The sequence below is a fragment of the Capricornis sumatraensis genome, chromosome 9 (genome assembly GCF_032405125.1).
Source record: "Capricornis sumatraensis isolate serow.1 chromosome 9, serow.2, whole genome shotgun sequence".
NCBI lineage: Eukaryota > Metazoa > Chordata > Mammalia > Artiodactyla > Bovidae > Capricornis > Capricornis sumatraensis.
Genome location: NC_091077.1, coordinates 27,188,548 through 27,201,020, shown reverse-complemented (window position 1 = coordinate 27,201,020; position 12,473 = coordinate 27,188,548). Strand labels below are relative to the sequence as shown.

The 12,473-nt window shown below is 43.7% G+C and overlaps 1 protein-coding gene across 2 annotated transcripts in view; it reads right to left on the bottom strand.

Annotated features, from left to right (window-relative positions):
• Positions 1–8,650, bottom strand: part of ALDH7A1 (aldehyde dehydrogenase 7 family member A1) — a 39,248-nt gene extending 30,598 nt beyond the window's left edge. For both annotated transcript variants that reach the window (XM_068979474.1, XM_068979472.1), the window contains exons 1-3: positions 8,459–8,650; positions 6,798–6,851; positions 6,057–6,122 (exon numbers count right to left, since the gene is read on the bottom strand). In XM_068979474.1, the coding sequence (XP_068835575.1) occupies positions 6,057–6,122; positions 6,798–6,851; positions 8,459–8,650 (312 nt within the window). The remainder of the gene's footprint in view (positions 1–6,056; positions 6,123–6,797; positions 6,852–8,458) is intronic.
• Positions 8,651–12,473: the final 3,823 nt, after the last annotated feature.

The window sequence follows — 12,473 nt, the reverse complement described above, 5'->3', positions numbered from 1 at the left end:
AAATTGGTTAATTTCAACTCAGAATGGCTAATGCAGTACACATGACTATTCTGAGCTTGTACACATGACTATTCTGAGCTTATCTATTCTATCAGTCTTTGAACCACCACTTACTGCACACATTTTATATGCCAGATAGTGTGCTATTCCCCAGGATTCAAGGGAAACAAGGCAGCTAGATTCAAATCCATTGGGGGTGGCAGAGACAAAACAGGAGATTATAATCTCACGTGGCAAGCGCCATGATGGCGCTAAACTACACAAGTGGACCACCTATGACCACTAACCCAGCGTTACGTGGGGGCAAGGAGATGGGAAGGAAGCGGGCTTTTTAAAGAGCTGAGGCCTACAGCATGATTGGTGTTTGCCATCTGAAGAGGTAGGTAAAGGAGAGGGAAATTATGGGGGCAGAGAGATAACATTTGCAAAGGCTAAAAGGCAAGAGAATAGGATAATTTCAGCAAACTATAAAGACTTCAAAGAAGTAGGAGTGGAAAGGAGGGGCCACACTGCAAAGGACCATGTAAAGGATCCAAAGAGCAGTGGGGAAGTCACTAGAGGGTTTTGTACAGTGGGGAGAAAAATCACAGTGCGTTTTAATTTTTCAGCGCATCACGTAGCATGCAGGGACTTAGCTCCCCGATCAAGGACCAAATCCAGGCCCACTGCAGTGGAAGCACAGTCTTAACCACTGGACCACGAAGAGAGTCCCTCACAGTGCGTTTTAAAATACCACTCTAGATGTGGTACAGGAAATGTTATCAGAGGGAGGAAAGACTCAGGCAGGAAAACTATGAAGCCGGACAAGGGATGATGGCTGTCTGGACCACAAAAACAGCAAGAGATAAACATAATTCAAACTGTGAAGACCTGGCAACTGATCAAGTCTCAACCCTGGGTACACATTAGAACCCATCACCCAAGGTTTAAACTACATTCCCTCTCAGACCACTCAAACTTGACTTTTTTTCTTTCTTTCTTCCCGCTTCCAAAATGATGGGTAGAAACAGCAAGAGATAAAAAGAATGTCAGGATTAAGTATGAGGTGAGGGATGAGGACGAGCAGGAAACCGGGAAGACAGTCCCATGCCCGTGTGGGTTTGACCAGCCCAGCACAACAGCACATCAATAACCTTAGACCCTCCTGAGACAGCCACCGAGAGTCCTCGTCCCTGCACACTTCACTCTGAAGTCAGGTTTACAGCGAGCATCGGAGGCAGCCATAAACAGGGAACTAAGAGCACCGAGTCTGTCATCCGCTGAGCCCCTGGGGAAGTATTCCAAAGACAACTGCGTTAAAGGGCTACAGAGACATACGCATACCTATGGCTGAGTCATGTTAATACGTGTCAGAAAACAAAATTCTACAAAGCAATTATCCTTCAATTAAAAATTAACTTAAAAAAAAAAAGAGAGAGCTACAGGTATCTGGAATCCCTTTATGCAGCTGGAGAAGGCCCATTCGAGTTGCTGTCATCAAGAGAAGAAAGAGACTCTGCCTTTCCTCCTCACCAGGATTGCAGAAGGAAAGTGATGATACCCACAGGGGATGCAGACGGGCAGAAACAGGTGGCATTTGGACTAAATCAGCTCATGAAAGAAAGCAGCAGAGCAAGAATTCCCAACCAGGTTCTTGGTGGTTGGTTTTAGTTAAGAGAAACATTTTTATAAACTGCCTTTTCATATTTTTATACTGTCTCCTTTTTCCTTTAAAAAAAAAAAAAGTTCCCTTTGAAAAATTCCAGGTTGAATACAAAGAAACTAAATGAAACTGTGGTTTGTCCTCACAGGCAAGGCACCCAGAAGGGTCAGGGCCAAGCAGAAGTAGCCCCATGCAAGTGAGGGGCCAAGAGGAGAAGTGTGTGCACCAGGAGGGGACCAAGCTTTGTTCTGTTCATGTCTGAGGAGTCCTGGAGGCACACTGAGGAAATGCTCTGCTTCCTCCTTAAACTCTGGACTCAACTGCTGAACTCAAATTCCAACAAGTGGGATGCCCAACTGATTCTAACATCACCCAGAGAAGCCACTCGTTCCCACTTAGCAGCCCCACTCTACGGAGACAAATGAAAATGAAGAGCAGAAAGAGAAAGAACACTAGGTGCAGAGGCTGGCATGCCTGTGGAAGAGCAGACTTCAAATCAGAACCTGAATTCGAAAACAGCACGAACGGCAAAGCACAGCACAACATTAAAGACACCACAGTGCCAACTGCCACCCCCTTGGGCAAAGCCAAGATTGACCTACAAGTCAGTTCAGGGAAAGAAAAGACCCTGAATTCACACAAATCTGTTTTCAAACAAGACTGTATTTACTATGGGTACATACACACATATAACGGAAGTTTCTAATCAAAAGTTCCACTAGCATTCAAAACAGCACGTGCAAAGAGTGAATCTTGATGCAACTTATGGACTTCAGTTACTACTGATGTGCCCGTATTGGCTCACCAATTTTAAGAGGTACCCCACCAAGGCAGGGTGTTAATATAGGAAACTTAGGAGTTCAGAATAAGCCACCCCAGAATCGGCCAATCCGACAAGTTCTTTGGCTTTACTTTGAGCTACAGATAATTAAGGCCCAGAAGACTCAGGAAAAGATTTCTAACTCCCCTTAACAGCCCAAAAGAAATTAGAAAGGGACCTGTACCAGGAGTTATCACCAGTGAAAACTTTTTTATATCTGGCTTATCTGCATGAAAGGGAAAATATCTGCTTACCAAACACTTGCTCTGCTCACATTCCTAGCAACTATCCTCCTCCTTTTTGAAGCCCCGGGCCCCTATCCCTTTACTTAGCTCAGGATGGTGTTTAAGCCTCAACTGTCTGCTGCCTTTGGGTCTCATATCTTTATGCCTCCCCCTCATAAAAAATTAAAATGTTTTTCTCCTGCTAATCTGTTGTATATTGGCTAATTATTAGGCCAGCCAAAGAACATAGAAGGGAAGAATAAAAAAATTTCCTCGCCTACAGTTTCACCCTAAAACTGTTCTAGTTCAGTTGAGTTGCTCAGTCGTGTCCGACTCTTTGTGACCCCATGAATCGCAGCACGCCAGGCCTCCCTGTCCATCCCCAACTCCCAGAGTTGACTCAGACTCACATCTATCGAGTCCGTGATGCCATCCAGCCATCTCATCCTCTGTCGTCCCCTTCTCCTCCTGCCCCCAATCCCATCCAGCATCAGTCTTTTCCAATGAGTCAGCTCTTCTCATGAGGTGGCCAAAGTACTGGAGCTTCAGCTTTAGCATCATTCCTTCCAAAGAAATCCCAGGATTGATCTCCTTGCAGTCTAAGGGACTCTCAAGAGTCTTCTCCAACACCACAGTTCAAAAGTATCAGTTCTTCAGTGGTCAGCTTTCTTCACAGTCCAACTCTCACATCCATACATGACCACTGGAAAAACCTTAGCCTTGACTAGATGGACCTTTGTTGGCAAAGTAATATCTATGCTTTTCAAAATGCTATCTAGCTTGGTCATAACTCTTCTTCCAAGGAGTAAGCCTCTTTTAATTTCATGGCTGCAGTCACTGTCTGCAGTGATTTTGGAGCCCCAAAAAATAAAGTCTGACACTGTTTCCACTGTTTCCCTATCTATTTCCGATGAAGTGATGGGACCAGATGCCAGGATCTTCGTTTTCTGAATGTTGAGCTTTAAGCCAACTTTTTCACTCTCCACTTTTCACTTTCATCAAGAGGCTTTTTTAGTTCCTCTTCACTTTCTGCCATAAGGGTCGCGTCATCTGCATATCTGAGGTTATTGATATTTCTCCCGGCAATCTTGATTCCAGCTTGTGCTTCTTCCAGTCCAGCGTTTCTCATGATGTACTCTGCATAGAAGTTAAATAAGCAGGGTGACAATATACAGCCTTGATGTACTCCTTTTCCTATTTGGAACCAGTCTGTTGTTTCATGGCCAGTTCTAACTGTTGCTTCCTGACCTGCATATAGGTTTCTCAAGAGGCAGGTCAGATGGTCTGGTATTCCCATCTCTTGAAGAATTTTCCACAGTGTATTGTGATCCACACAGTCAAAGGCTTTGGCGTAGTCAAGAAAGCAGAAATAGATGTTTTTCTGGAACTCTCTTGCTTTTTCCATGATCCAGCGGATGTTGGCAAGTTGATCTCTGGTTCCTCTGCCTCTTCTAAAACCAGCTTGAACGTCTGGAAGAGCAGGGCTCACATACTGCTGAAGCCTGGCTTGGAGAATGTTGAGCATTAGTTTGCTAGCATGTGAGATGAGTGCAATTGTGTGGTAGTTTGAGCATTCTTTTGCATTGCCTTTCTTTGGGACTGGAATGAAAACTGACCTTTTCCAGTCATGTGGCCACTGCTGAGTTTTCCAAGTTTGCTGGCATATTGAGTGCAGCACTTTCACAGCATCATCTTTCAGGATTTGAAAGAGCTCAACTGGAATTCCATCACTTCCACTAGCTTTGTTCATAGTGATGCTTTCCAAGGCCCACTTGATGTCACATTCCAGGATGTCTGGCTCTAGATGAGTGATCACACCATTGTGATTATCCGGGTTGTGAAGATCTTTTTTGTACAGTTCTTCTGCGTATTCTTGCCACCTCTTCTTAATATCTTCTGCTTCTGTTAGGTCCATACCATTTCTGTCCTTTATCAAGCCCATCTTTGCATGAAATTGCCCCTTGGTATCTCTAAAACTGTTCTAAAATATAGTCTATTAATTGAAAAAAGAAAAACAATATAGCTGTCCCTCATTATCCATGAGAGATTGATTCAGGACCCCCATGGATTCCAAAACCTATGGATGCTCAAGCACCTTATACAGAGTGGTGGAGAATAGTCAGCACTCCATACCTGCAGATGTGAGCCCTGCAGATGGGGAATGAGCTGATTTAAAATAAGTTGGCATGGCATCGGCCACTATTCTCTACATTGCTAAGATGAACTTCACTTAGCACACTACTTTTGGAAGCAGTATTTTCTCTGTTCAAGGATTTTTTCAGTTCAGTTTTTGACTGTATACAATTAACCCTGAGCCTAACTTATAGCCAAAATTAGTTAAAGGAAACGGTCTTCCTGCTTTGCACAGAGGCAGTCTCTTGGCTAACAGTAACCCTGCATCCAATTCAGGGCTCTCCTGGAGAGTCTGCCCTTCCCCAAGTCCCCAGAGCAACCACTGATTCAGGAGAAAAAAAAAAAACAAAAACCCACTGAGGCTCAGCAGTTCCAAACTCCGCAGCACATGGTTCTAAAAATCAAACAGGCACTAAGGTTTACCCCTGCGTGTAAGCATGTTAAATGATTGACTCATTTAACCCTTATGATAACCCAAGAGGTAAGCACACCTGGCCTCCCCTTTTCTACAAAAGACAAAAGCACACTAAGGCAAAGTAACTACCTGGGGCAGAGCTGGGTTAACATTTCAGGATATTCCTATAGCTTCAGGCCAAGTATCTCAGGCGGAAGACCAAAAGGGATGTTCAGGGTAAACCGGCAGATCCAGACTAAGCCAGTTCTTTACTCTCCCCTCCTCCAGAACCTGGCCCTCATCTATCGACAGCTCAGGGTGGCCCAGCCCAGCTCCAGTCAGTGTCTACACCTGCTCACAGAACTAGTTGAGACAGAGACAGGGGAGGCAGAATTAGCCTAAAAGCTTCATCAGACTGCCAAGGAACTGAAGCCTAGGCCCTATGAGAGCTGCTGCTGACACCACTCCCTCTGAACCAAGAATGCTGACCTACTAACATCCCCTCCCTGCCCCTAAAAAAACTTGGAGGTGGGGGAGGAGCATATGGTTTATTTTTAGCATAGATATTCCTTTCTCTTTGCTTAATTTTTGGAGACTTGGGTGTTCATAGATCAGTTGGAGATGAAAGTGTTCATAGATTGCTTACGCTACAACAGTACAGAGTTCCTTTCCCTTTAAAACCACCCTGCTATTGAAGGCAAAATATGGAAAAGAGTACTAGTTTAGGACTACAGCTTAGAGATAGTCACAGCCCCCAAGAAGCTCCAGTATCAGCAAGGGGGCGCTGGCTGCCTCCTTGTGTGTCATTACAGTAGGTATTTGTGTCCCGGACTCTGTACTTACATCTGCCCAGATGCTCCATGCTTTTCTTGCTTTCTCTACAGTTTCTTCATAGTCAGCCATGCTGGCCTAAATAAATATTTGGAGGGAGACAAAGGGAAAAGGGCAGTGATGATCTCCTAAGAACACAGACTTTTGGAAAATAATTGTAAAATCCCCAGTGACTCTAAGATTTGTGTTTTAAAATGATTATCACGGCTTATACTTTCCAAAACTTGCTGGAATTTGCTAAGTTAGAATCTGTACTTTTTAAAACCTTGCCTTTCAAAGCAAGGTCCAGGAGCCTCATCTGTGAGCAATACCTGAAGTATATTTGAAATTCAGAACCTCAGGCTACAACCTAGATTCAAGAGGTCAGAACATTCATCTTAACTCAAGTTCCCTGGTGATCCAGAAACACAGACCTCAGTGGAACCCCTCTTGGGTAGTCCTTTCTAGGGGTCTCCTTTTCCAGGGCACATATACTCTCACAGAGTACAGGGTCACCCCGAGAAATTTTGTTTCCAGCCGGGCAGTGTAGCATGCAGGATCTAAGTTCCCGGACCAGGATCAAACACGTGTTCCCAGCAACTGAAGCCCAATATCTTAACCACTGAACCTACAGGAAAGTCCCTCCCCCAGACATTCTTAAAAGTTAAAAGGATACATTCTTTGACTTTGTAAATTTGTATTACTCAGTGATCACTGGCACAAACTCCCTAAAGGCATTTTGCAAGTAAAGGAAAAAAAAAAAAAAGCACGTACCTGTCTGACTCTGGCAATGGGCTCATTGTTAGCAGGACAATAGGTGGTGATAACCTAAAACAAAAAGATAATCTACATAAATAGAAAACGGGGGGCAGACCAAACGAAGGAAGGTAAAAAGGAAGGTGGGGCAAGGGCGGGAGCTAAGATACAACAACCAAACTCAGAACCTTTACATTGGTGGTGGTGGTGGTGGTTTAGTGGCTAAGTCGTGTCCGACTCTTGTGACCCCACGGACTGTAGCCCGCCAGGATGCTCTGTCCATGGGATTCTCCAGGTAAGAATACTGCAGTGGGTTGCCATTTCCTTCTCCATTAACTTGTTACAAACAGGAGACTAGAGTTTTCACTTTTGACCTGAACACTCAGAACAACTTTTTCGCCAAAACCCACCCTCGCCATCTAAATGTTAGGCATCTACACAAAAGCCTAAAAGTAATGTTATTTTGCCTCTTCTTCCATTAACAGACCAAAATTACAAGTTTTAGGGACTTCCCTAGAGCTCAAATGGTAAAGAATCTGCCTGCAATGCAGGAGACCTGGGTCAGGAAGATCCCCTGGAGAAGGGAAAGGCAATCGGCTCCAGTATTCTCACGTGGAGAATCTCACGGACAGTGGACCCTGGCGAGCTACAGTCCCTAGGGCCGCAAAAGAGTCGGACACGACTGAGCAAACACACTCACAGTTACGTTTAGCTTATTCCCTCGCTCCATAACTCTGCCCACCCTCTGTCAGAGGTGAAAAGGCCAAGGCTAGACAACCATGGGAAAGGCGTGTGTCGACATGAACTGGAGGGATAAATTAGGGGGAAAAAAAAAAAAACCAACACCCAGTTATAGCTTTAAAAAGGCTTTCAGGAAAGGGTATTTCATCCATGAACCTAATAACTGGATACCACAGAAAAAAAAACAGGATAAAACCACCAATGGGGGATTGGGAACAATTAAAACCACCTGCACTTCCTACAGCCACAGATAACTAAAAGATGCTTTTCCTCCAACAAAGCAGGTTCATTCAATAAACTGTTGGGATGTTATATAACGTTTTCTTATAAGTTTTCTTTCGTATGCAGCCCTCAAAAAAAATCCAAGTAGTAACAACCTTATCTTTCCATCCTAGTCTATAAAACATTTTATTGAACATTAACTGAGAGTCAAGCTAATGTTAGGGTCTGGAAATAGAGAAATGCTGAAAATCTGGCCCTCAAGGAAGCTCTGAGCCCAATGACTGAAGAACAGAATTTCAGCAACTTCGAGCTTGTATTCCAGAGGATTTCAAAAGATAATATAATACTGTAGAACATTACCTGTGGCGCACGTCACATGTGAGGAGCCACAGTCAAGTAGAAAAGTCAGATGATTTCCACCGCCAAGTGTGTGGCATTTCGCACTACAGAGTGCAGAACTGTGCCGTGCGGTTTTAAGTACGCTTGGGAAGTTCAACCCCTTTCTGCTGCAAAATGAACTCGATTCTCGGTAACACGAAGGACCTAATATCTAGCGGTACTTTTAATGGTTCTACTTGAAAAAACGTTTACTATGGACTTCAAAACTTCCCACCCAGTATAAGCCGACAGCGTCCGCGGGGATTAGGGCTGGGCAGCGCCTGTCCGGCCTCCCAGAGCGAAGAGAGGGCACAGAGATTTGCCCAAGTCGTGCATACCTCTCCCCGGCCTCCCCAGCTTCCATTATACACGCCGTCGTTTTCCTCGCGGAGCCCCAGCTCCTTCAGCCAAGCATACTGAGGCTGATTGATGAGCAGAGTGGACATGAAGGCGGCAGGCCTGGTCCAAGGTCCGGAGAACTTGCTCTTCCTTGCAAAGCGCACGCAGAGCAGACCGGGAACGCGCCACATACTGAGTCAGGGATGCGAAGAGCGCCTGCGGCCCGAGGAACAACTGAAGCGGGGCCCCGCCCCCGCCCCCCACCCGGAGGAGCCCATTGGGTAGGCCCGGCCCCGCCCTCGAGCACGCCCCCCGCCGTCGCCCTGCTTAGCTGGATCTTGCGCGGGAGCCGGGAGGTGCGGCCTGGAGGTCAACCCGGGCCTGGAAAACAATGACGGTGAAACCCGGAGGAAGTGAGCAGGCTACTGCCATCTAGAGAAAGACGGCGGGAACAGCGGCACCAGCTAGGAACTTTTTCCAGCAAAAGATTGGCTCTAAAATACAGTGAGAGAAGGCCTCTCAGGCTGTAATGTGCATGTGATCTCACCTAGCTATAGTGTTAAATGCACATTGTGATTCTGTAGGTCTGGACTGAGGTCTGAGAGTCGGTATTTTTAACCAGTTCTGGTGGAAAGGAGAGGATTGTTTCCGCCCCTTTGTTACTTTACAAATTAGTTTAATGAAAAATGGTAAATTGTGGTTCAGTTCAGTTCAGTCACTCAGTCGTGTCCGACTCTTTGCGACCCCATGAATCGCAGCACGCCAGGCCTCCCAGTCCATCACCAACTCCCGGAGTTCACTCAGACTCACGTCCATCGAGTCCGTGATGCCATCCACCCATCTCATCCTCTGTCGGCCCCTTCTCCTCCTGCCCCCAATCCCTCCCAGCATCAGAGTCTTTTCCAATGAGTCAACTCTTCGCATGAGGTGGCCAAAGTACTGGAGCTTCAGCTTTAGCATCATTCCTTCTAAAGAAATCCCAGGGTTGATCTCCTTCAGAATGGACTGGTTGGATATCCTTGCAGTCCAAGGGACTCTCAAGAGTCTTCTCCAACACCACAGTTCAAAAGCATCAATTCTTCGGCGCTCAGCCTTCTTCACAGTCCAACTCTCACATCCATACATGACCACAGGAAAAACCATAGCCTTGACTAGACGGCCCTTAGTCAGCAAAGTAATGTCTCTGCTTTTGAATATGCTATCTAAGTTGGTCATAACTTTTCTTCCAAGGAGTAAGCGTCTTTTAAGTTCATGGCTGAAGTCACCATCTGCAGTGATTTTGGAGCCCAAAAAAATAAAGTCTGACACTGTTTCCACTGTTTCCCCATCTATTTCCCAAAATTGTGGTAGCTCCCTCCAAATATTCTGTGTGGGTATATTCTTGCTTTTGAAGAACAAAGACAGTTTTGATCAATTTCCTTTTTTCTCCATTTCTTCTCTCTTCCTGCAATATTCTTGCCATCCCCACCATCCCATCTGCCACCCCTGATAACACAATAACTAGGCCTATCCTATTTAAGGGAAATGGCAACATCTCAATCAGCATGATTTGGGCAGAAGTTTTAAATATACACATAGTCTCAAATCCTTGCATAAATAAGGTGATTCCAAACCTACTTTCCCAAAATATTACTTCTCCGTACTTGCCTTGTGGCCTTCCACATGGCAAGCAGACAGTTGAGAGTCACATGTTTCTTTACAAAGCCTGTGTTTTCCTCTCATGGTGCCTTTGCCCTACTGTTCCCTCCACCTGTAAAACCTTTCCTTCCATCTCTGCATTCAAGCTTTATCTGTTCGACCCTTAGAACATAAATGGTTTCAACAAATCATGTTGAAATAGGCACGTATCAAGCATCTACCAGAAACTGTGGTAAGTGCTGGATATCTGAATGGTGTTTCCACTTGAAAATGTTGTACTTTTCCCCTATTAAGGCAAGGACCGCCTCTGACTCATCCTTGCATGACTCCACAATTCCCAGCATCCTACCAGGCTCACATTCATTTACATCATTGGGGGAAAAAAGAACCTATAAACACACCTCAACAGTAATGAGCAAGGATACCCCGTTCAGCATTGGTAATCTGTATCAACAACCCAACTACTTCTGTCCATCCACTCCTAGGACTGATGCACTAATTTCCTTCGTTTCAATTCTCAGACATTTTAATAGAGAATTTAATTCTCCTCGCTTTCTGGCTGCCAGTAAGATTCTTTGTACATGTATCCCAACATCACATCCTTCCATTCTTTTCCCCTCCATTTGATTCAAAAAATGAGAAGACATTTACAGATGCACTAAATTTTAGAAGCCACACATGACGCTCTCAAGGAATGTTAACTTCCATCTCTTCACTAAGTCGAAAAGAGAGGTTCATGGTGGTCTCCCTCTAAACAAGTTTTGGGACGATAGACACTAGCAACTGCCTATATGGAAAACAGGGATTACATCTCTCTTTCACCTTCTTTTTTCAAAACTTATTTAGCCTGTCAATAGGAGGTCAGGAAAAATCACCAACAATGAATTTTGATGGGGCAAAGCGGGAAAATATAGAATAAATGAATCCTGTGAAGGCACATTTCACACTTGAAAAAGAATTAAATGGATTGTACATGAAAGTATATATAAAAACTGCAAAGCCCTATAGAAATTCAAATGTCAGGATACCTTGAACTAATTTTGTATTAAAACTGGAGGAGTTAATAGATGGCAAATTCTACTTTTCAAATGACTTATCAAAGGCTTCAGAGAGTGGTTAAAGCAAAGACTCTAGAGTCACAGTGTAAGTACAAATGACCTGTGCTTGGGAAATCCTCTGTGAATAATAGCTGTCTTTATTCTTCAAAGATAGTTGGCCAGAAGGCAGAGTGATATGAACATGCATGCTTGCCCCAAGGCAGTGGTAAATTGGAGAAATCACCACCAACCAGAATATAATTTCAGCATCTGATTTTTCGGAGCATGAGTAAGTGGCACTTACTATTGCTCTGGGCATACTCAGATTAATCAAGCTCACCAAAATATCAAAATATGCTGTTGCAACTAACATGCTGGCTTATTATTTAATGGGGAAAATTATTTTCAGAAAGGACCAACCATTCGTGTGCTCTAAATACTGCGTTCTCTCCCAGGATACATTCTACCTATCCAGTGGTTTAATGAGCCCAGTGTCAGCAGAAGAGTTATTGATTAATAATATTTGATTCCAGCATTCAATGGTATCAGGCTACTACAGTCTCTCAAATGTCCAAATTAACCTATAGATTCAATGCAATCCCAATCGAAATACTAGAATTGCCAACCATATTTTAAAGTTTAAATGGAAAGGCAAATGAGCTAGAATAGTCAAAACAGTTTTAAGGAAGAAAAAAAAAAAGAACAAATTTACATTACCTGATTTTAACAATTATTTTAACAATTTTACAATTGTTATAAAGCTACAATAATCAAGAAAATGTCACACTGGTATAAAGACAGACATAAACATCAATGGATCAGAAATAGGGTACTCAAAAATAAACTTTCACATGTATAGTCAATTTTCAATGAAGGTGTCAAAGAAATCAAAAGAGAAAGAATAGTTTTTTCAACAAGATGCTATATTATTTGGATATTCAGGTGCAAAAAAAAAGAAAGAAACTTGACTTCTACTTTATGCTATATATAAGAATTAAGTTAATATGAATCATAGACTTACAAGTAAAAACTAAAACTCTAAAACATCAGTGGAAAACATTGGAGAAAATCTTTAGTGTGAGGGGCTGTCCTATGCATTATATGATATTTAGCTGCATCCCATACCACACAGTATGTTAATAACAGCATGAAAATGTACTCCTACCTCACACTACACACAAGAACCCATTCAAGGGAACTGTAATTCTATGCAAAAGAAGTAAAGTATCAGTTGTCTAAGAGGAGACCTTAGACAGCCTAATAGACCTGTCTATTAGGAGACCTGGAGTCAGGACTACTACTACTGCTGCTAAGTCACTTCAGTCGTGTCCGACTCTGT